We start from the raw sequence: 23,259 nt of genomic DNA, 5'->3' as shown, positions 1-23,259 counted from the left end.
AAGTCAAGGTTTCCCAAGCTTTCCAGGTGAGAACATGGGTCTCTTCTCATAGAGTTTTTTTTTCCAAGTTACTGCACAATGGTGAAATTCATTTACTACTATAAACCTTTGGCAACTCACCATCCGCCCAATATGATCGACAAAGAGTCAGATAGGTGTGCTATTTCCACTCTCAGAGAAAGCAATGAGTTGGTGTCATCTTACACGAATATGGGGACCTGTGCCCAACTGGAAGAAATCGGTGAGTAGCTAGTTCTAGCCACCAGGTGATGGGAAACTCATGGGATTGGCTTGTCTTTGGGTCTCTGTTTCTCCTCTTTCTAAGATAATGTATCAGAGGGGAGGGGTCAACTTTCTTTTTTGAATTCTATATTGAGAATACATTGGAGTGGGAAATTGTAAATTCTGTCACCAGCTGTCCATTTTTATCCTAAAAATCCATTGACAATAATCAGGATATAACCCATGCCAAGAACTAATATGTTAGTTAGGATTTCTTCTTTTCTACAGGAAGATGAGAGAATAAGCAGATAGACACAAATCTATAATTTAAAAACAGTTTTGACGAAGATTGTTGTATGGAGTTCCCAGAAAGAGATTTGAGGCTGGGGAATGAAGAATTTGGACCCAAACTCGGATACCTCACTTCCACTGCTGTTCTGTGAATACCCACAGTATTGAGCTTGGTGGACACATTTTTAAACTGGAATACAGAAGAGATTTTAAAAGAAAATGGGATACAGTGAGTAAACATATTTGTGGACTTCTATGCACTATCTCAGGATATACCTACAGTTGGCAATGAGCGAATCTGGATAATTAGTATATACATCACTACAAATTGCATAATTTTCCTATACTAAGAGCAGCTCCAATCTCCTCTCATTAGCTTCAGTGATACTAATATACAATAGATGCAGTGGAAACAAGGTATAATTCTCCTATCTTTTTTAAAAATTCTAACCTCTCTATTCTCCTTACCCCTGCCTTTCTCTGGTCATTATTCGCCTAATCTGTAAATTGAAGGTTTCTTAAAAGTAGCTGTTCATTGATCTGTAATAACAGTTTTATCCAAGGAGGAGGTTTTGCTAGATTAGGGAATGGCAGGTCTTGGTTTATGGTAATGTTGCATATTATGAACAAATTCTGTCTACGATGGGAGGATTGCCACATGCCATCTCACATCTTTCCCATCTATTGTTTCCCTGTGTGATGCAGGCTTATATTGAATGAGAATGCTTAATTATCTCTAACACTAAGTACCGATAAAAACATGATTAGGAAAGATAATTTTCTGTAAATGCCCAACCTGAATTAAAATACCTCCCTTCTCATTTGCATAATTTCCTCACTTCCCACAGTAAAAAGCAAACATCCATTTTTGTATCAATGCAGCCAAATACTTTTGATGAATCAACTTTGATGCAAGATAAGTTGTTTTGTCTCAAGCCTTAGAGATTCACTCCACGGTCAGTGGGCACCACTGTTTTGTGGTCTGTCACAGGCCAGGACATAAATGACAAGGAGCATGTGGTGAGAGGTAAAGTCACTCATCTCCTGGTAACCAGGAAGCAGAAGGGAGGGATTGGATTGGTATGCCAATACCCATTGCTGTGCTGTGTCCAAACCTAGCTCACCTCTACTAGGCCTATTTGTAGAATGTCCCACCATCTTCTAGAAGTGTCTCAGGTTAACCATAGTTTAACCCCTGTCTTCTTGTGGATATTTAGGATCTCAGTCAGGCCAGGTGTAGTAGTGACTGTTTTGGGGAGAGCACTGTTATGTGTGCTCCTTCAACCCAGTGGTGCCCTCCTCTGTGTGTACTCCCCAGGTCTGATGGTGCCCTCCTCTGTGTGTACTCCCCAGGTCTGATGGTGCCCTGCCCTGTGTGTACTCCCCAGGTCTGATGGTGCCCTCCTCTGTGTGTACTCCCCAGGTCTGATGGTGCCCTGCCCTGTGTGTACTCCCCAGGTCTGATGGTGCCCTGCCCTGTGTGTACTCCCCAGGTCTGATGGTGCCCTCCTCTGTGTGTACTCCCCAGGTCTGATGGTTCACTGCCCTGTGTGTACTCCCCAGGTGCAATGGTGCCCTGCCCTGTGTGTACTCTCCAGGTCTGATGGTGCCCTGCTCTGTGTGTACTCCCCAGGTCCGATGGTTCACTGCCCTGTGTGTACTCCCCAGGTCTGATGGTGCCCTGCCCTGTGTGTACTCCCCAGGTCTGATGGTGCCCTTCTCTGTGTGTACTCCCCAGGTCTGATGGTGCCCTGCCCTGTGTGTACTCCCCAGGTTCGACAGTTCACTGCTCTGTGTGCACCTCCAGCCCTGGTTCTATAAGAAACCCAAAGGGCCCACTCATTTTTAGAAGTGCAAAGTCATTTAGAGTTTTCTTGATTTTATCTGTTTTACCTGTGCCTCCCTGGGTTGTTCCTTCAGTAAATACCCATTAAAACCTTTGCTCAGGTAAGGAAATTTGCTACAGAAACCATGGAAGTCTGCCATCCTCTAAAAACTCAGAATGATGCTGCACTTGCTGCAGGACCTTCATCTCATCTCTTCAACAGTCAACAGTGACTTTGAGCATCAGCTAAACAACAAGTTTACAATAGAGAAAAGTGTGGATTATTAAAAACAACTCTTTGAGGACAGTGTCTGAGGTTCCCAGCATCAAATTTCAGTGTATGGGTTTCATTGTGCAACCAAAAGATCAAATGCTATCCTTTAATAAAACTCAAATACTTTATTATTTGTGGACATTTTAATTCACTTTCATGTGTGTGTATGTGTGTCATAAATCACTTGTTTACATGTGTGAATATATATCTCTCCACCTTTTATGTTCTCTTTTTGAGATGGACATTTCACTGAGCTCACAGTTCCTACATTTGGTGCAGCAGGCTGGCTAATGAGTTCTGGGGATCCATGTGTCCATCCTATTCCCCAGTGCTAAGAGTACAGATATGCTGTCATCCCTGATTTATTACATGGCTTCTGTGAATCAAACTCAGGTCTACAAGCTTGCACAGAAGGCATTTTATTGACTTAAACTATAAATCCAGAAACACTTGGATGAATCTCCTAAGTTAGGCTGCTTGCTAGAACTGTACATGGTCCCCTTGTTCTAATATTAGATTTCCACTTTCTAACTCTTCACTGCCTCAGTTTCACTGTCCTAGAAGTTGCTCTGTAGCTGGACCTTGAACTCAAGAGATTTGCAGGGCTGTCTCCTGGGGTTAAAGGTGTGTAGCACCATGCCTGGACATAAACGTAGCAGGGTAGGATCTTGGCCCAAAGTCCTACTCCCCTAATTTGTTATCTCCTTGAACACAGGATTCAGTTCCATTTCCCTGTATGGTACCACTTTCATACTTGATCCATATATATATATATATATATATATATATATATATATATATATATATATATAAATTCTCAGCTTGCTATGCTTGTTTACAATGCTCTTCATGAATCATAATCCTAGAATGAAGTCTGTGATGGCCATTTCTGAGACTTTCTTTGTCAATGCAAACATTGAACTCTCTTCACCTTAGCCTCAGGCAGACTCTTCAGACAGGGGCAAAAAGCACCCACATTCTTTACCAAAATACCATAAAAACTGTCTCTAATCCACTATTGAAATTCTCCACTAACACCTCCTGGGCAAGGTCTGCTCTATTCAAATCACTCTCAGTAACAAAGTCCTCCATATTTTTACGAAGATTAAGCCCCTTTTAAACAATTGCACCGCTTTCCAAGTCCAAAGTCCCCAAATTCTCCTTCTTCCAGACAAAAGCATAGTCAGGCCTATCACAACACCCCAGTTCCTGGTACCAACATTTGTCTTAGTTAGGGTTTTACTGCTGTGAAGAGACACCATGACCAAGATAACTCTTATATGGACAACATTTAATTGGTGCTGGCTTACAGATTCAGTCCATTATCATCAAGGTGGGAACATGGCAGCATCCAGTCAGGCTGAGAGGTCTATATCTTCATCTGATGGCTGCTTGCAGATTATTTGCTAAGCAGCTAGGCTGAGGCTCCTACGGCACAGTGGCACATCTACTCCAACAAGACTACACCTACAGTAACAAGGCCACACCCCATAATAGTGCCACTCCTTGGGCAAGCCTATACAAACCTTCACATATATGGATATTGGAACCAAACTTCTGATCTTCATACTTGCAGAGCAAGCTCTTGTTATTGCTGAGATATCTTGTTATTTTTAACTAAGATATTTTAACTTTCAGGTACCTATTTGAAAGTGAGTATTGGACCCAAACCTCCATGAATAAGACTTTTTAATGATAACTTGATTCCTTAGTAACTTAGGAACTTAGTTCCTTAGTAACCAAGGAAATAAACATGAACTTTTTTGATAGTTTCTCATATCTAAAATCATGTCTTAACCTCATCCTTCCTTATTCTTATTCCCTCTTTCTTCACATTCATCTAAATATTAAACAGAGTGTTTAGAAATTTCAAGGAACACAGATGTTCCTCTGCAAACCAGAACCCATCAAAAATTACTGAAATTATGTTTGTATCACTAGAATTTCTGGCTAAAGAAGTTTGAGGCCTTTGTGTCATTCATTTATTTCACATTCTCTCTTACGTGTTTTCTCTCCCTCTCTTGAGTTGTGTGTCCCCTTTCTTCTGTTTGATTAATGCCAAGGATGAAATACAATGTGGAGTCTGGAAAGAAGGTTCAGCAGTGAGAAGTGCATATGTCTCCTGCAAAAGAGCAGAGAGAGGTTCCTAGTACCATGTCAGGCAGCCCATATGTGCCTATAACTGCATCTCTGAGAGACTAGATGTCCTTTTATGGCCTCTGTGGCTACTGTACTGCTTGGCATATACTCATACATGTACACATAATTTAAAATAATACAAACCTTTTTCACAAAATACAATGTAGGAAGAGTTTGGGAAGTTGTGTTCCATAGCCTTTCCTGATTACGAGCCTCATTACCCCTGTAGACATTGTATGCTGAAGGGTCTTCCATGGGTATAAGGGGACAGGAGGATCTCGAATCGGGGCTGTACTGGTTATTCTGAAGGATTCTCTAGAAAACAGAGACTCTACTTCTTAAATGTAAAGATTTGTAAATGAGTACCTTTTTAAGATAAGAATCAAACACTCTTCATGTAATTATTTTTAAGCTACTTGTAAGAGACTCATTTCTTAAGCTTAGCACCAGGAGTTAGGAAATGGAAGTCAAGTTCTGCAGATCAGCTCAGGATGAGTTATGTTAGGCTCCTTCCAGGTTAAAAAAAAAAGAGTCCCTGGTTTATGTTAGCAGTTACACAAATGTGCGGTGTCTAAAATATTCTTAGAAGAACAAAAACAAAAATGAAAGTAAAAAGGATAGGAGAGAAAAAGCATAAGAGAGGGACAAAAACAGACACAGAGAGATGGACACACACACACAGATATAGGCATGCATATATGTAGAGAGATAGATGAACAGACACACACATAGAAAAGAGAGAGGGAGGGAGGGAGGGAGGGAGGGAGAGAGAGAGAGAGAGAGAGAGAGAGAGAGAGAGAGAGAGAGAGAGAGAGACAGACAGACAGACAGACACACAGACACACAGAGAGAGACAGAGAGACAGAGAGAGACAGAGAGTGGCAGAAATACACATACAGATAAGGATGCCACACACACACACACACACACACACACATATATATATATATATATATATATATATATATATAGAGAGAGAGAGAGAGAGAGAGAGAGAGAGAGATCCCCTACCTCAGCGAATGGAGCATCTCATGGTGAGATGCAGAGATGCAGAGGGTTATATAGGGCCAGGTGCTTCCTCCTGGGTAGGATTCAACACTGACTAGAACAACAGTAATTACAATTATGAAACACAGAGCACCTTATTTCTGTTGCCAAGGAGTGGCCCTTTGAGAGCAGACTCAGTGTCTCTTATGCAAATGTGGGAAGCCTCAGATAATTTTTTCCTGTACTGCTCACCATCAGCAGCTTCCTGCCCTACTTCTTAGGTGGGAGGGACCAATGCTGTCCCAGGACAGACTTACTGGATACAATTTGCCTTTTATTTGCCTGTACCTCAGACATTTGACCTGGTCATCTCAGTCTGGCAACAAACAGGCTTAGGCCTCAGCAGTAACTAATTTCCCCTAGATTCATCAAAGCTTGAACACACTCATTTGCTCTAGGTGTGCTGTTTCCTTTCTCAGAGAAAGCAATGGATTGGTAACATCTTCCCTGAACGTGGGTTCCAAAGCCCAACAGTGAGTAGCTGGTTTTAAATGGGATGTGATGGCCAACTCCAGGGACTTGCTAGCCTTAGGGTCTGTGTTTCTCCTCTCTCTCAAAGATGATGCTAGTATCAGTGTTGAGGTGTCAATCTGTTTTTTGAATTTGATCATGAGACTCTGTGACATTGGGACTCCAGTCTTTCCCTTTGCTCTTCCTGGGATGTGAGGTCTCTTCCTTCCCCAGCTTCAAATATCTTTGTAGGGAACTTCATAGAACAGACTTTGTCAAAACTGTTCTTAAATTAAAGATTTCTGTGTATCTGGTTATTTGTTTTATTTTCCTGTAGGAGGAAGAAATCGGATTAAAGTAGGTTTATATATATATATAATTATTATTATTTTTTTACACAATATAATTATTATTATTACTATTATTTTACACAAAACCCTCATTTCTCAGTTCTTGGCATGGGTTAAGTCCTGATAATTGTCAGTGGTTTTCAAGGATAAAAATGAATAGCTGCTTTACTGAATTTATAAGTGATCTCACTCAGAGGTACAAGAAAGCAAACTCAGAGGTGAGCCACATGGCCTCCCTTAGACAGGTTCTAGCAATAGAAATAGGGAGATAGTGGGAGGTACTGGAATCCCACTGTCACAGACTACCATAATAGAATCCAAAAAGCAACTTGACCCCTCACCTCTGATACTCACATCATCTTAGAAAGAGGAGAACCACAGACCCAAAGAATAGCAAGTCCCAAGAGTTGGCCATCATCTGATGGCTAGAACCAGCTACTCACTGTTTTTATTAGGTGGGCACAGGTACCTATGTTCAGGTAAGATGTAGACAACGCATTACTTTCTCTGAGAGAGAAAAGAGAACACCTATATGACTCCGTGTCCATCACATTGGGTGTATGGTGAGTTGCTGGCAGTTTTTAATTAGTAAATGGACTTCACCATTGAGCAGTAACTTGGAGAATGAGTCTATGAGACTAGGCCCATGTTCTGACCTGAAAAAGCTTCGAATTACTTTGATTTAGCTCCCATCCTGCCATATCCAACAAGTGAGTGTGCCCAAGACCAGATGGATCTGTGTAAAATTAGTCCCCAGTGAGGCCTAAGCTTGTTGCAGAGACTTTGTTCTCTGGTTAAGTCTCATGACGAGAGTTTTGAACAAGCATAGCAATTTTACAAAGGAAAAATGTAAAATATGTGGTTCAAGTATTAAAGGACCACAGAAAGCGAAATGGAACCGAATCCTATGTTCTAGGAGACAACAGATTAAGGGACTTGGGGGCAAGATCCTACCCAGCTAAGTTTAGATCCAGGCATGGTGGTACACACTTTTACTCTCCGGAGACGAAATCAAACAGATCTTTGAATTAAGGCCAGCCTGGAACAAAGCAGGTGCTAGGTGAAGAAAATCTTAAGTCTAGTCATTGTGGTACATGCCTTTAACTTCAGCATTACAGGCAACAACCACGCAGCTCTCTCAGTTCAGGGTTGATCTACAGAGCAAGTCCCAGGAAAGCCAAGCTGAAGCAGAGAGGGAGTAGAAAAACAGAAAACTTGTAATACAATAAGAGGGACCATGTTCTGCCCCAGAAAGCAGAAGAACAAGGCAGCTTCAGCCATGTGGCTTTGGCTTTAGAGTGCAAAGTAGAAGGAACTACTGGGTCAATTGATGCTGGTTGGCTGGAGCTAAGAAATTAGTGGTGATTGAGAAGAGACCAATGTCACTGAGGTGGAATATTCTGGGAAGTGTTTTCTGAGAGCACAAAAGAGAGCTGTGTTCCAGAGATAGCCAAGGTTGTACCTCCTGCTGCAGCTGAACTTGATAATGTGGAAAAGACACTCAGGTGGTACTAGTTTTGAAGACATAAAGTGGTCATGAAGAGGAGCTGACAGGTTTGTCAGTCTGAGAGGCCGTGGAAGGCCATTAGTAAAGGCGAAACCTCAGTTGCAGTTGATGTCCCAAAATTAAAGGAGTCGTGCAAAGGTTTTGAGGCTTGTCACTATGTAGAGGCCATTGCTGAATCCTAGTTTCAGGGGAAGACCCCAGTGTATTGGAGATGTCAGTATCATAGGATGAGCACCAAGAACAGGAGCAGCATTGGAGTGGATTACCCTGAGCTTAGCGTGCTACAGAAGGCAGAGCTAGAGAAATGACCCAAGTCTTTGGGGAATCCCAGAAATTTATGTATGAATCACAGACATTGAAACAAGAAGCTATAATACTGAAGTTACCTTGGAGTCCTGAGGAAAACTGATGACAGGGAGTGGAAACAACCCCAGAGAAAGAAGTTTGTTGTAGTCAACAAAGATGAAAAGGGAGTTGGAGATCTGAAGACCACTTTGACTTCAGACATGGAGATGCAGAGTTTAGACTTTGACCAGCTGGTTTTCCCATCTTACTTTGGGAATTAAAGTTAAGTAATTGGATAAATCTAAAAAGAGACTTTGAACTTTGGACTTTTAACATTGTAAAGACTGCAATAGACTAGGGGGACTTTGGAAGTTGGGCTGAATGTACTTTTTATTCGGCACTGTTTGGGTGTAGCCCCCATAGACTCTTATTTTTGGACAAGCCTATAGGGGCAAGGGAGTGGAATATGATGGGTTTTATATGCTGGACCTAGGGAGTGACTTGATTAGAAATTTTGGCCTTGTTGGAGTAAGTGTGTCACTGTGGTTGTGGGCTTTAAGACCCTCATCTTAGATGCTTGAAATCCAGTATTCTAATAGGCTTCAGATGAAGATGTAGAACTCTCAGCACTGTCTGATCTTGTCTTCCTGGATGTTGCCATGAAGCTGCCTTGATGATGATGGACTGAACTTCTGAACCTGTAAGCCAGCCCCAATTAAATGTTGTCCTTTATGACTTGCCTTGGTCATGGTGTCTGTTCACAGCAGTAAAACCCTAACTAAGATACCAGTCTCTGAGATGACCAAGTCAATGTCTGAGGTAAAAGCAGGTAAGGTCAAATTGTAACCAGTAAGTCTGTCTCAGGACAGCATGGGTCCCTTGCACTTAAGAAGTAGGGCAGGAAGCTGCTCTTGGTGAGCAGTGCAGGAGGAAAACATCTGAGGAAATCATTTGCATAAGAGACACTTAGTGTGCTCTCAAAGAGCCACTCCTTGACAAGAGAGGCAAAGTGTTCAGTGTTTCATAATCCTAACTACTCGGGTTCTTGTCAGCGTATATCTCTAGCCAGGAGGCAGCACCTGGTCCTATATAAGGCACTGAGCTCAAGTCCCTGCATCTCTGCATCTCATCAGGCTCCAATCATGAGGATCCATTACCTTCTCTTCACATTTCTCCTGGTGCTGCTGTCTCCATTTGCAGGTGAGGCAGGGAAATAGGGTGGTCCCAATGGGAAATGAGAAACAGCTCCCTACAGCATGTGTGTGTGTGTGTGTGTGTGTGTGTGTCTGTCTGTCTGTCTGTCTGTCTGTCTGTCTTTCTGTCTGTGTGGCTTTGTGTGTGTGTGTATGTCTGTCTCCCTCTCTCTGTATGTGTATGTCTCTCTACTGGTTTCTCCATGTGTGTATCCATCTGTCTTTCTCTACCTGGATGTACCTGTCTCTCTTTGTGTGCCGATCTCTCTGTTTTTGTTTCTGTTTCTCCTTTTCTCTCCTACACTTACTACATTTTCTTTTTTTCTTTCTTTCTTCTAAGCACATTTTAATCAATATGTATTATGTGACTGCTAACACAACCCAAGGACTCTTCTTTTTACCTTGAAGAAGCCTAACATAGACTAATCTTGAGGTGATGTTCAGCACTTGGCTTCCATTTTCAAACTTCTGGTGATTATGAAATGAGTCTCTAATAGGTAGCTTAAAAATAATATCATGAAGAATATTTGATTCTTATCGCAAAAAAGATATTCATTTAGAAATCTTTGAAAAAGTAGAGTCTCTGCTTACTCTAGGGAATCCTTGAGAATAACCAGACCAGCCTCTATTGGAGAACTTCTTCTCCCCCTATCCATATGGAAGACCCTTAAGCACACACTGTCTACAGTGGTAATGAGACTCACAGATAAGGGGAGGCTATAGAAAACAGCTTCTTAAACTCTGCCTAAATTGTATTTTGTAAGAAAGGTTTATGTATTATTAAATTATGTATAAATGTATGTATCTGTATATGGGTGTGTGCCAAGTACTCTATACCAAACAAGGCCATAAAAGGCTATCTAGTTTCTCAGTGATGGAGTTATAGGCACATACGAGCTGCCTGACATGGTCCTAAGAACCTGTCTCTGCTCTTCTGCAGGAGAGGTGTGCACTCTTAACTGCTGAGCATCTTTCCAGGCTCCAGGTTGTATTTCATCCTTGGCATTAGGCAAACTAAAGAAAAGGGATAGAGAACTCAAGAGAAGGAGCTAAAACAAGCAAGAATGAAATGAATGGATGAAGCAAAGGACATAAACTGCATCAGACAGAAATTACAGAGACAAAAATGTAATTTCATTAATATTGTTGATGGGTTCTGGTTTAGAGAGGAGCATCTGTGATTCGTGAGATACCTAAACACTTACTCTGTCTGATATTTAGATGAATGTAAAGAAGAAGGGATGGGAAAGAAAGAAGGATAAGATTAAGACCTCTTTTTAGACATTAGAAACTATCAGAAAAGTTAATTTCTACTTTTGATTTTCATTGTAAGTTACTTAGGAATCAAGTTATCATTAAGCAAGTCCTACACACAGAGGTTTGGGTCAAATACTCAGTTTAAAATAGGTTTCTGGAAGTTAAAATGCCTTAGTTAAAAATAGGAAGATGGCTCAGTGATTATGTGCTTGGTATGCAAGTCTGAAGATCTGAGTTTTGATCCAGTATCCATGAAGAAGCAGAGAGAGCTGGTGCCCATCTGTAATGCTGGCCCAAAGGAGGTTCCCAGAGGCACACTGGCCAGCCAGACAGACACACCCAGTCAGTGAGCTCCAGGTTCAGTGAGAGACTCTGTCTAACAAAATGAGGCTGAGAGGAATTGATGAACACATCTGACACCAAACTCTGACCTCTGTATGTGTCTGCACACATTGGCTCCTTCTAATACTACAACAAGGGACTTGTATGTGGAAAAACAAAGGCAGGGCTGCTGTGAAGTAGCTGAGGACTCACACAGAATTGAAAATTCCAATCAGGTAGGTGTAGAGTAGATGCTGTAACATTTGGGTCCTAGAAAAATCAGCAGCAGGAGCCAGAACTGGATTCATTCCTGCTAAAACAGACATCTCAGGTTTTGGGGAAAAGCCTGCTGAATCTACTCATTACAGTAGTAAATTGTTCTGTGTTTCTGACCTGGTGCTTTCAACTCTAACATCTGGCTATTCTTATTTACCTGTCAGCTTTTAGCCAAAAAGTCAACAATCCAGTAAGTTGCCTGAGAAATAAAGGCGCATGCATGCGCCAGTGCTTTGGCAATACTCGTCAGATTGGCACCTGTGGCCTTCCTATCGTGAAATGTTGCAAGAGAAAATAGATAAGAAGACAAAGATCCTGTGAGACAAAGAAAACACCAGAATCTGCTTCTCCATGAAGATGTACAAAACTTAAACCAAATTAAAGGTCTTTGCTTAAATGGAAACACGTGTTGCGTAGAATATGTGTGAGCTCACAGTTCGTTTTCTCATGGGCTGAATTCTAAAATCCTCATGTGACACAGGCATGTCTCTCTTATGTTTCCCTGGCAGACAAAACTTCCACATTCACACGGTTACTTGCTTTTGCCTCTTGAAATCTTATTAAATGGTTGGTGAAAGAAAGCAAGGAGCCCAAACAATTTTACAGTTTACAAGTCTCTCCACTACACTGTTGTTGCAGAGGCCACCAAGGGCTGTGGAGCATGGATAATGTGAAGGAGGAAGATATTTTCTTCAGTTGTCTTGGATTCTTTGGTCCTGACCATGGGGATTGAAGTGAGTCAGGACAAACTAGCAGGATCATGTTTTAAGAGTACAGGAGCTATTTCCCCCTCTCTCCGCCCCCACCCAGAGGACCCCAGGTGGAACAGGAAATTAGGTTCCATCTCAACCAAGGGTACAGCCAAAGACCAGAAAAGAAAATTGGAGCTCAGCCTTTTGGGGTTAGCAAAATGAGAGTAAAACACAGAGGATGAGAAATGGTTTAGTAAGTGTGTTAGGTAGGTTCCTCTCATTGCTTTTTGGGGAGATGATTGCTTCTAGAGTTAGGCCTGGTGGGTTAGAGTTCAAGAGTACTTTTAGGCAAACACAGTTGTTTTTAATTACAGGAAAGTGGCATGTTTGGAGAAAGTCTGGTCTCCTACAGCAAAGAAGAAACAAACACTTTCTCCAGGGGACTTTTTTTTTTTATAGGCAAGAAAATGAGAGAAGATGCTGGAGTCCCACAGTGAGGGAGAATCCTTCTCTCCTCAGCTAGTTTCTTCTCTTCCATGCCTTGTTCAACAGAGAGCCTCATGCACTCTCTCTAGAGGTTCGTAGGATCCTGTCCATACAGCAGTCTGCTGGTGTAGGAAATGACAGAGATAGAGACTCTTCACAGTGGGTGTTCGGGTTGAGGAGGAAGCAGTTCAAGGAAAATGGTAGATGTCCAGGTTGCTGAGGAGACACTTATAAGGGTGGTTGGTACTGGGGTTCAGAACTGGTTGAGTACAAATGCATGTGGGAACTTTTCAGAAACAATAGAGATGTGACCACATTTATCATTAGGATTTTAATTGTGTAGCTGGGGAGTGGAGGCTGGTCCCAGAAGACCACAGAATATAGATTCACACTAATAAAAGAACTTATTGAAACAATACTTGGAAAATACTTAGATCAAGACCCAGTGTAAGTGACCCAAAACCACAGATATATTTTAATTACCATCACTGTTAGGAAGACCAATATGCATTGGTTATTTTTGCAGTCATGTGGTAAATAGATGGGTTAGCACGTTAAGTCCACATGGGTGTAGACAAGGGAAGAATTATATTGGTTATTAACTTGTTCCCATTTGACCCACTTTTAAGCTAAAATTGGAGTTAGCTTAAATCGTTTGAATTAACAGGAAACTGTCACTTTAGCATTTGCCTAAAGGTACGGCAAACATTTCTCCTAATCTGAGGTCAGACTCTTTAAATGGTTGGAAAGGAAATGCCTGCCAACTGTCTCCTCAACACGGCTATCACTTGTTACTCTGGCTGTGCTGGCTGGTTTTGTGTCAACTTGATACAAGCTGGCATTATCACAGAGAAAGGAGCCTCAGTTGAGGAAATTCCTCCATGAGATCCAGCTGTAAGGTATTTTCTCATCAAACTGGGAGAGCCCAGCCCATTGTGGGTGGTGCCATCCCTGAGCTGGTAGACCTGGGTTCCATAAGAAAGCAAGCTGAACAAACCAGGGGAAGCAAGCCAGTAAGTGACATCCCTCCATGGCCTCTGCATCAGCTCCTGCTTCCTGACCTGCTTGAGTTCCTGTCCTGACTTCCTCTGGTGATGAACAGCAATGTGGAAGTGTAAGCTGAATAAATGATTTCCTTCCCAACATGTTTCTTGGTCATGATGTTTGTGCAGGAATAGAAACCCTGACTAAGACACTGGCCTACTGGATCCAGCGTGGACAGATCCAACTTCAGTTTCTGCTGAGCTGTGTGTTGGTGGGGGTGGGGTGGGGGGAAAGCAGTTAAGTAATTTGGGTTTTATTTTTAGTGAGTCTCTATGTGGCACATGTGCTTTTGCATTCTGCATACAAGATATTGTATTTCCAAATGTGAAAGCAGCTCCATATTCCTCCAAGAGATGGCTTATGCTGGTACAACCACTCTGGAAGTTAGTCTGGCAGTTCTTCAGAAAATTGGACATAGTACTACCAGAAGACCCAGTTATTCCCCTTCTGAGCATATACCCCAAAGATGCTTCAACATATATTAAGGACACATGCTCCACCATGTTCATAGCAGCCTTATTTATAATAGTCAGAAGCTGGAAAGAACCCAGATGTCCTTCAGTAGATGAATGGATACATAAATTGTGGTATATTTACACAATGGAGTACTACTCAGCTATCAGAAACAATGACTTTATGAAATTCCTAGGCAAATAGATGAATCTAGAGAATACCATCCTGAGTGAGATAACCCAGTCACAAAAGAACAGACATAATATGCAGTCACTGATATTGGATACTAGCCCTAAAAAGCTCTGAATACCCACGAAACAACTCACAGACCACACAAAGCTCAAAAAAAAAAAAAAAAAAAGGCCAAAAAGTTGAAGCCTCAGTCCTTCTTAGAAAAAAAATAAGTGTATAACACCCTCTCAGAGTGTAGTACACCTAGACCTTAAATCATTAATAATTCAAGAGCTAAGAATTCAGCCTTATGGCAATTCTTGGTATTTAAAAATCATTATGTTTAATCTTTACACACCAAGAAAACTTTAACTATTTCCATGTTACGTTTTGTTTTACATGTACTTTCAATTGTAACTAGTAAGATTGCAGTGCATACTATCAAACCTTTTTAAAAAATCAAGTTCTGCCAAAAATATATTCATATAGTTTTATGCAAGAGAAAGAGAGAGAGAGAGGAGAGAGAGAGAGAAGAGAGAGAGAAAGGAGAGAGAGAGGAGAGAGAGAGAGAGAAGAGAGAAAAGAGAGAGAGAGAGAGAAGAGAGAAGAGAGAGAGATAGAGGAGAGAGAGAAGAGAGAGAAGAGAGAGAGAGAAGAGAGAGAAGAGAGAAGAGAGAGAGATAGAGGAGAGAGAGAGAAGAGAGAGAGAGAAGAGAGAGAAGAGAGAGGAGAGAGAGAGAAGAGAGAGAGAGGAGAGAGAGAGGAGAGAGAGAAGAGAGAGAAGAGAGAGAGGAGAGAAGAGAGAGAGGAGAGAGAGAGAAGAGAAGAGAGAGAAGAGAGAGAGAAGAGAGAAGAGATAGAGGAGAGAGAGAAGAGAGAGAAGAGAGAGAGAGGAGAGAGAGGAGAGAGAGGAGAGAGAAGAGAGAGAGAGGAGAGAGAGAGAAGAGAGAGGAGAGAGGAGAGAGGAGAGAGAGAGAGAGAGAGAGAGAGAGAGAGAGAGAGAGAGAGAGAGAGAGAGAGAGAGAGAGAGAGAGAGAGAGAGATGGCTTATGGAAGTTTCCCTTGCTTCCCAAATAAGCCATTGTAGTTGTTTCAACTGAGAAGGTAATCTTGCTGAAGAACCTTTGATGTCATAAAGGATGAGAATCTGACATGTGGTTCTCTGGCTGTCAGAATACATGCCCTGTGATGCGAGCCTTTAAACATGTGATACAAGTCCTGATCACTTTGAAATCACTATGTTTGAGAACCCATGAGGGAAAGAAGAGGACTGCCCAAAGATAACCCCACCAGCTTCCCAAGCCCTCACAGCTCAGTCAACATGCATGTGAGCTTTGAGAAAATTCTAGGCCCAGCTTCAATCTGTCAATTAATGAACATCCTTCCTACCAGCCTTCTACTTAGCCTTGTAAAAGTCTTCAATTACAAGCTTACTCAATAGGGCTAATTCTACAGGAGTTTCCATTTGGGCTGACTGTGACTGATAAAACTTAGCTTGTATGATCAGTGCTTATTGCAGTGGACAGGGAAAATTTAGATGTAAATGTGGTGTGGTTATTACTCCAATGGGCGTGTCCTAGCCACTGATTCCACTGATTATTTCTGGGGCCTGTCATTTTGATTATCCCAACATTTTCTATTTTCCTGTGGTTTTTAGACTGTTTAATCTTCTTTTTTTGAGGGTTTTTTAAATACATAAAAAGAGTCCAATAATTTAAAAACACAGCAGTGGAAAGAACTAAATTACACAATAGTAATTATTTATATTTAAAAACAAGATTTTAAAGGTTGAAAATAATAACTGAAAAGGACTCAGTGTGACTATACTGAATGTCACACAAAATACATTTTTTTATTACATACACTCTGTATTTACTTTGAAATGTTATCCCCTTCCCCCATCCTGCTCCCATCCCCTCTCCCCCTCCAGTTGTCTTCACCAAGGTGAATTCACTCCCAATCACTCCCTCCACCTCAGTGCCTTGACATTCCCCTACATTGGGAAAATGTGTCCTCCCTGGACCAAAGGCCTTTTCTCCATCACTGCTATCTTCAGCTACATATACAACTGGAGCCATGGGTCTTTCAATGGGTGTCTTAGCTCATGGGAGTTGTGGAGGTTTTGGTTGGTTGATAGTGTTGTTCTTCCCATGAGGTTGCAACTCCTTTCAGCTACTTCAGTCCTTTTTAAGCACCTTCATTGGGGTCACTGTGTTCTGTCTGATGGTTAGTTGCAAGCATGCTCAGCTGTATCTGTATGGCTCTGACAGAGTCCCTGAGGAGGCATCTCTATCCGATTCCTGCCACTTAGTACTTGGCATCAGCAATAGTACTTGGGTTTGGTGGCTGCATATGGGGTGGATCCCCAGGTGAGTCAGCCTCTGAATGATCTTTCCTTCAATTCCTGTTCCTCTATTTTACCTTGTATTTCCTCCTGTGCTGTTTAATCTTCTTGAAAAGCACCAATCTAAAAAACAAAACAATAAAACAAACAACTAACAGAGCTGGAAGACACACTAGAAAAGTGCAGTCTATGGAAATCAATGAGAGGAGCTTGGCTCTTTGACCATAAAGTTTTACCTTGTATGCCTCACTACTGAGTGTATCACTTTAAAGACATTTTTGACATTTCATTACGTCTTAGCCAATATGCATTGCTTTTTGTTTAGTTTTTTTCCAGTGGAACAGTTTAAAACATATCACCCAAACCACACTTCCTTTGTCTTCCTTTCTCCACTCAGGTCTGACTAATCAACAGGGTCATAGTGTGTGTCTTATGAGGTCTTCCCTCTGCACATGATTTTTCTGACTCCTACTTAGGTCATAATTGGCACCTGCTCCCAACTGGCCCTGCCTCAATGGACAGGCAGCACATGGCCTGTGGAGGGCAGAGGGAGTCAGCTTCTAGGTAAGCGGTTAGGAGAGACATCCTGTGGTAAAGAAGAGGTGAGGGACCAATGGAGAAGATGGCTTTTTACTTGCAGATATGAGAGAGAGAGAGAGAGAGAGAGAGAGAGAGAGAGAGAGAGAGAGAGAGAGAGAGAGAGAGAGAGAGAAAGTGTGGGCAAAACTCACACTACATGCTTCCTTTTCTATCCTCATTTGCTATCATCTGAGTGTTGTGTCTGCTCAAAAGTTACCTGTTGAAACATAATCCCTGGTGCAGGGAGTATTAAGAAGCAAGACAGTGCGACTCGCCTTGGCACTGGCAACCTTCATGAGGAGAATTAGCTCCCTTATGAATGAGGAAGACTTGGAGTAGGAGGCCGGGGAGGAAGTAAATGCTTTTTTTTCCCGGAGACACGGAAGAGCAGGGAAATGAATCTTCTCCAGATCTCTCAAAGCCCAGTAGGTGGCACAGTACGGTCAGGATGTGAAGTCATTCATAACACTCAAGCTTCACTCTAAAGTGATCATATCCTACTGTGTTGAAGAGTTTTAAAGAGAAAAACAGGTGTATTCTCACAGTTGAGAGTACATAGACAGGAAGGTCCTCTTCAGAGTCTCCTTTGAGATTAAGGGAGCTCTGCCTGGGCACTGTTTTTAGGAGATGCACTGTGAATAGTGTGTAGTTCAAAGTGAAGGTTGTTTGATTTTACTGTAAATTTGGAGATACATTCTAAACTGTAGAGGTGACTAGGATCTGGGTGCTCAACTGCACTTTATTATCACATCCTTCCACTATGTGCAGGCTGAGAAGGGGAATGGGCAAATGATAAGTAGGAAAGATAAGCCATCAATAATTGTGTCCTACAAAATTATTTTGGTTAGTCACTGGTTTGGGTTATTATCAGGGTTTGGGGATGTACAGGAAAGTGAATGGCTCTATGGTGCAGGTATATGCTTGCTAAATGAGAAATTTACCTATAGACGAGGCAGCCATAGGTTCTATTTCCCAGCCTACCTCTTGTCCCATAGCGGTTATCAGTAATCAAACCTTAAAATCTAGAACACATTTCTTGTTAGGTAATTACTCATTTGGTAACCTTGCTTTAGCCTGTCAGCCTATCATAATCTACCTTGCCATGGTCTTGCCCTCTGATAGGATGACTAAACCTTTCATGACCCACACTCATTTCCTAATCTTATAGTTCTTAGGTGTGAGTTTATGTGAGTATATGGGTAGTACACATGCACTCGGGTATACACACACACACACACACACCACATACACAATCTTCCTGCAACCATGTCCTTCATTCAAATATTATTATCTTAGCAAGAAAAAAAGGGTAAAATAAGTATGATATTTGAAATTGATATAGGCTTGGTATGATCTCCCTTATCTTGCTTAAGGAAAGTACCTATGTCACATGAATGCTGTGTGAACTAAGCATCTATGTTAAGACACCGGAAAATGAAGTTAAGAAATGTGTCTCTTTCTGGAGTGCTGGGTGAAATTCAATATTGTTTTATTAATGATGAAGCTGTTAGGTTGTATTAATATTCAGAAGTGGGGGATTGTGTTTACAATTCTAATTTTTCCTAAGATCTTTGTCCTGCACGGCCAGTTTCCCTACTGACATCTGACTTAAGGACTGAAAGAGACACAACTTTTTGTTTGTTTGTTTTAGAACTTTTGCCCCGTTTTCTAAGACTGCCCAGCTCTCCTATGAGAAAACATACACAGAGAGGTTCCTTCACTCTTTTACTGTTTATTTTGAAATGCCTAGCCATGATTTCAGGTAAAGTTAAACACTCTTTATGAAGTGTAAGCCCATGACCAGCCGCTCCCTACGTCCCTGTTCCTGGCAAGTGGACAAGGAAGCTGGCGATCTCCTCATCACCAGTGAGCAGAGAAGCGAGGTGCTCAGAGGCTCTTTTCCCACACAGTCAGCCACTCAACTGTGTGGCAAGAGCGGAGGAAAACAGAAGTGCTACAAGTTCAAAGTATTTGCAGCCCATCATTTAACAATGAGTGGCAATGCAGACTTCGAACCAGGCTGGTCTAATCACACAACTCTTAAGCAGTGCGGTTCCTTTCTCTCCATCTGCTAAAGAGCATGGTTTACTCAGGGGTGCAGAGGTTTATTTGATCTTCGTATCTTAAGCACTATCCTCCCGACTCCTCTACAGGACTCTCAGTGGAGGGCAGCCACTAATGAGTGAGGTGGGGCGTCTGCGTCTCTGAATCCCTGTCCTGCCTCCTACCCTCATCTTTACATGCTACTGTTTGTTTTACTTTTTTCTGTCTTGGGTCCTTCAAGATGCTATAGCAAACTGCAACAAACCTGGAAGTGTGTGTGTGTGTGTGTGTGTGTGTGTGTGTGTGTACAAAAACACAGTTATACACAACCCAAACAAACATAAGCACACACACACAAACACATGCATACACACACAACCACCCACAAACACATGTGCACATGCACACACAGAAAACATACACACACACACACACACACACACAAAACCCACATGAACTTCAGTTCTTGGAACCATGGAGGTGAGACTCCCATGGTGAGAGTGTGGGCAGATCTGTTTTGTAAGGATGTGGATCTAATGAGAGCCCTCATCACACACTGACTCTCACCCCATTCCTCACAGGAGTATCTCAACATGGAGCTTTGCAGGGGACACAAACATGAAGCCTATAACACTTCTTTACCTCCCTTCTGCCTTCTTTCATCTGCCCATCCATGTATTCAGCTGCGAGCTGATTGCTTTGATATAGCATCAATATTAAGGCATCCTCTGGCCCTGTGTACTTACTTCATCAGCTGGGTGAAGAGCCAGGGTTAGCACAAAATACTGAAACTTAAAAACAGAAGCAAGTTTTCATTTACAAAATGTCTTCTCATTTTAAGCTTCTGAAACAGAGGAGGTGTGTCACTATAATCTGAGCATCTGAACCTCAGCAAGTTCAAGGCCAGCTTGGTCCACACCACAAGTTTAAGGTCAGCCAGTGCTATATGGAGAGACCCTGTCTCAATGAACAAAATAAAACAAACACAAGTCCTTTGAATCACAAGTAGAAATGAAACTCACTGGAAAATTCTGACTTAGTATAAAGATTCTCTCTCTCTCTCTCTCTCTCTCTCTCTCTCTCTCTCTCTCTCTCTCTCTCTCTCTCTCTCTCCCTCCCTCCCTCCCTCCCCCTCCCTCCCTGCCTCCCTCTCTCTCTCCCTCCCTCCCTCCTTCCCTCCCTTTCTCTCTCTCTCTCTCCCCCTCCCTCCCTCCCTCCCTCTCTCTGCGTGTGTGTGTGTGTGTGTGTGTGTGTGTGTGTGTAGCTTTTTTAAAGACACACTTTCACCATGTAGCCCATGCTGTTATAGCATTCACTGTGCAACCCAGACTGGCTTCAACTCACAATCCCTCTACCTCTTACTTCCCGAGTGTTGGAATTACAAGTGAGCACAGCCATGTTCAGCTAAATGGTTCTGTCATTGGCAGGGGACAGCTTGGGTCTATACTCATGGGTTCATGGGTAAGGCATCCCTGGTCCCACCTTAGTCCTAGTTGAATGTCTTCACTAAGTGTATACACTTTCCTTCTAGATCCAACTCTTCTAGATCACCGACTGCCATCTGTGTGCACTGGAGGAGTTGCCATTAGACACTGCTGCTTTCTCCCTTCACCCCAGGAACCCATTTCTCACGATGAAGCTGCTATTTATTCTATTTTTCCTCCTTTTATGTCTTGTTCAGACAACATCCGGTAAGCTGTGAACCCACCTGGATGGACGGGATGGTAGATAAGTTTGGAGCCTGGATTAAAGCAAAGGAATTCAATCATGAAATGAAATTCATTATAATAAAATGTCTTGACATGACTATAAGGAACATAATGTACCTGGCTACTGGTGCTGTCACCTTGACAGACTCAGATCATATTGGTGAAGGGTCTCTAGGTATGTCTGCAGGGTATCTTGACTATGTGTATTGCACATCCTGGGCATTGGATCCTGAACAGTAGAGGATGTAAGCCAACCTCTGGCATGCATACATGCTGTACCCCTCTCTGCTTCTTGACTCTAATGCATCATGGCCAACTCCCTAAAGCTCCTGTCAATGTGACCTCACAGCCTTGGTGAACTTTGAATTTCATACACTATGAGTGACCTGGAACTCATCATGTAGATCAGGCTGGCCTTGAATTCAGAGCATTTCTTCCGGAAAGCTAGGACTGAAGATGTACACCACTATGCCTGGCCACAACAGAGGCCTCTAACATACCCCAGCTACTTTGCAGCATTAGTTATAGAATGGGTGTTTTATAGCCATGATGTAAAAAATGATGTAACTTGTTTCAAGGCTATACGTGGTGAAATCCACAAGTAAAAATAATTCAGTTCTGCAGGTAATACTTTTAAATAGCCAACAATCTTAGACAAGAAATTGACTTATGATGCTACAGATAAGCAAGGATTGCTTTTCGGTGTGACCGTGACCCATACACTGTTTGATGTTTGCTTATTCTCCAAGCTGAGTTTCTACTTATGTAAAAGTTTAGATTTCATAAGGCAGTCTTACATTTTATCTGGTAATCTTGTATGGAGAAACCATGCCCTCAGCCTTGGCATTGTAAAAAAAAAATAAAGGCATTCATCCTTGCTGGGGTTAAAAATCACTCAGGCACAGGGATGTCCTGCTCACTGCAATCCATCAGCCCAACCAACAGAACAGCAACCAACATGGCTATCACTGGCCACTGCAATGGGAAGAACATCTAAGGACTTTCCCACTAGAAGCTGAAGACTCTAGGCCCCAGAGGCACCATTGCTAGTCATACTTCACTGGCTGGGCTCATAGCTGTAGGTACTCAAACAAAAGATAAGACAATGAATGACAGCTTACAGACTATAGTAAGATGGTGATCATATCCATGGTTGATAGATGTGGTTGTGGAGGTGGCTCTTGATAGAAGCATATATATATATATATATTTGTTTTCTTCTGGAAAAGCCTACTTGTTTACAGCGGCAATGTAGCTATATCTAGAACCAGAGTGTCTTATTCCTTGTTACGTGCTCTCCGTCATAACACAGAACCTCAGAAAGTCACACCCTTTGGTAGAAACAACATTCAGTGTTTCCTCCTGGCTGTCTTTCATTCCTGGGCTTTGACTTTGTAGAGGATTTTGGTTTTTTCCTACACCCACCTTACTTTCTCCATGGCTTCATACATTTGAACTCACTGGGCCCTAGGAGAGTTGACAGTCATTTATGAAGCCATCACAGGGTATGAAGCCACGCACAGCACACTGAATATGGAGGCACATCGCTCAAGCATCAGCAGCACACCACATCCATTGTTCACTCATCATATACAGCCTGATATCTGCTGCACAGTTAGAGAGTTTCATACGGTCTAGGAGGAAGGCACACCAGAAAGGCTTCAAAAAGAACATGTGGAAGGAAGTAAATTACACTCAGATTCTCGGAACACAGTCATGCAGGGTGCTTTCTCTGACTTGAGCATCTTCACAGGAAAATGAAACTAAGCTGCAGGCATTCCAGGCTTTCTGAAGGCCCAGGAAATAAAAACTCAGGCTCTGGGGGCTACATGGGCCTCAGATACCACAGGTTCCTCTGCATTTATCATGAAGACAACCTCAGAAAGAGAGTGAGTAGGTGTGGCTCTCCTCCCGTTGTCTTCTTTTTCAAAGACACTGAAATGTGAACTTGGTACATTATCAAGTAATCTTTGTTGTCTGATTTTGCCCTTAATAGTCTGCCAATGAGAAAATGGTTACCAGCTCAGGGCACACCTGAGCGATCAGAAAGTTAGCGTGGGTCTCCTGGACTCTTTACCCATTCTTGCCAGACACAATAAATAAATGATAGCATCTTTGGCTTAATGAAGATCTGTTTTGTTTCTTCTTTCCTTCCCCCCTTTGCTTACAGGGCTCAAGAGAAATTTGAAGTTTCGTCAGTGTGAGAAAATGGGTGGCATTTGCAAGTATCAGAAAACCCATGGATGCTCTATCCTGCCTGCAGAATGCAAAAGTCGATACAAACACTGCTGTAGGTTGTAA

General features: G+C 42.2%; 2 protein-coding genes across 2 annotated transcripts; both read left to right on the top strand.

Moving 5' to 3' along the window:
* Nucleotides 1–9,532: 9,532 nt before the first annotated feature.
* Nucleotides 9,533–11,735, top strand: LOC308430005 (beta-defensin 3-like; the record flags this gene model as incomplete). Its single annotated transcript, XM_080929086.1, has 2 exons — nucleotides 9,533–9,590; nucleotides 11,602–11,735. The coding sequence occupies 2 exons, from the start codon at nucleotides 9,533–9,535 to the stop codon at nucleotides 11,733–11,735; spliced, it is 192 nt and encodes a 63-aa protein (XP_080785212.1).
* Nucleotides 11,736–20,882: 9,147 nt separating this feature from the next.
* LOC308430043 (beta-defensin 33) lies at nucleotides 20,883–23,259 on the top strand (the record flags this gene model as incomplete). Its single annotated transcript, XM_080929136.1, has 2 exons — nucleotides 20,883–20,940; nucleotides 23,129–23,259. 2 exons carry the CDS (start codon nucleotides 20,883–20,885, stop codon nucleotides 23,257–23,259), a joined length of 189 nt encoding a protein of 62 aa, XP_080785262.1.

This window comes from Micromys minutus (genome assembly GCF_963924665.1).
Source record: "Micromys minutus genome assembly, chromosome: 14".
Lineage (NCBI taxonomy): Eukaryota > Metazoa > Chordata > Mammalia > Rodentia > Muridae > Micromys > Micromys minutus.
Note: the sequence above shows the minus strand (reverse complement) of the source record. Positions and strands in the feature narration are given on the sequence as shown.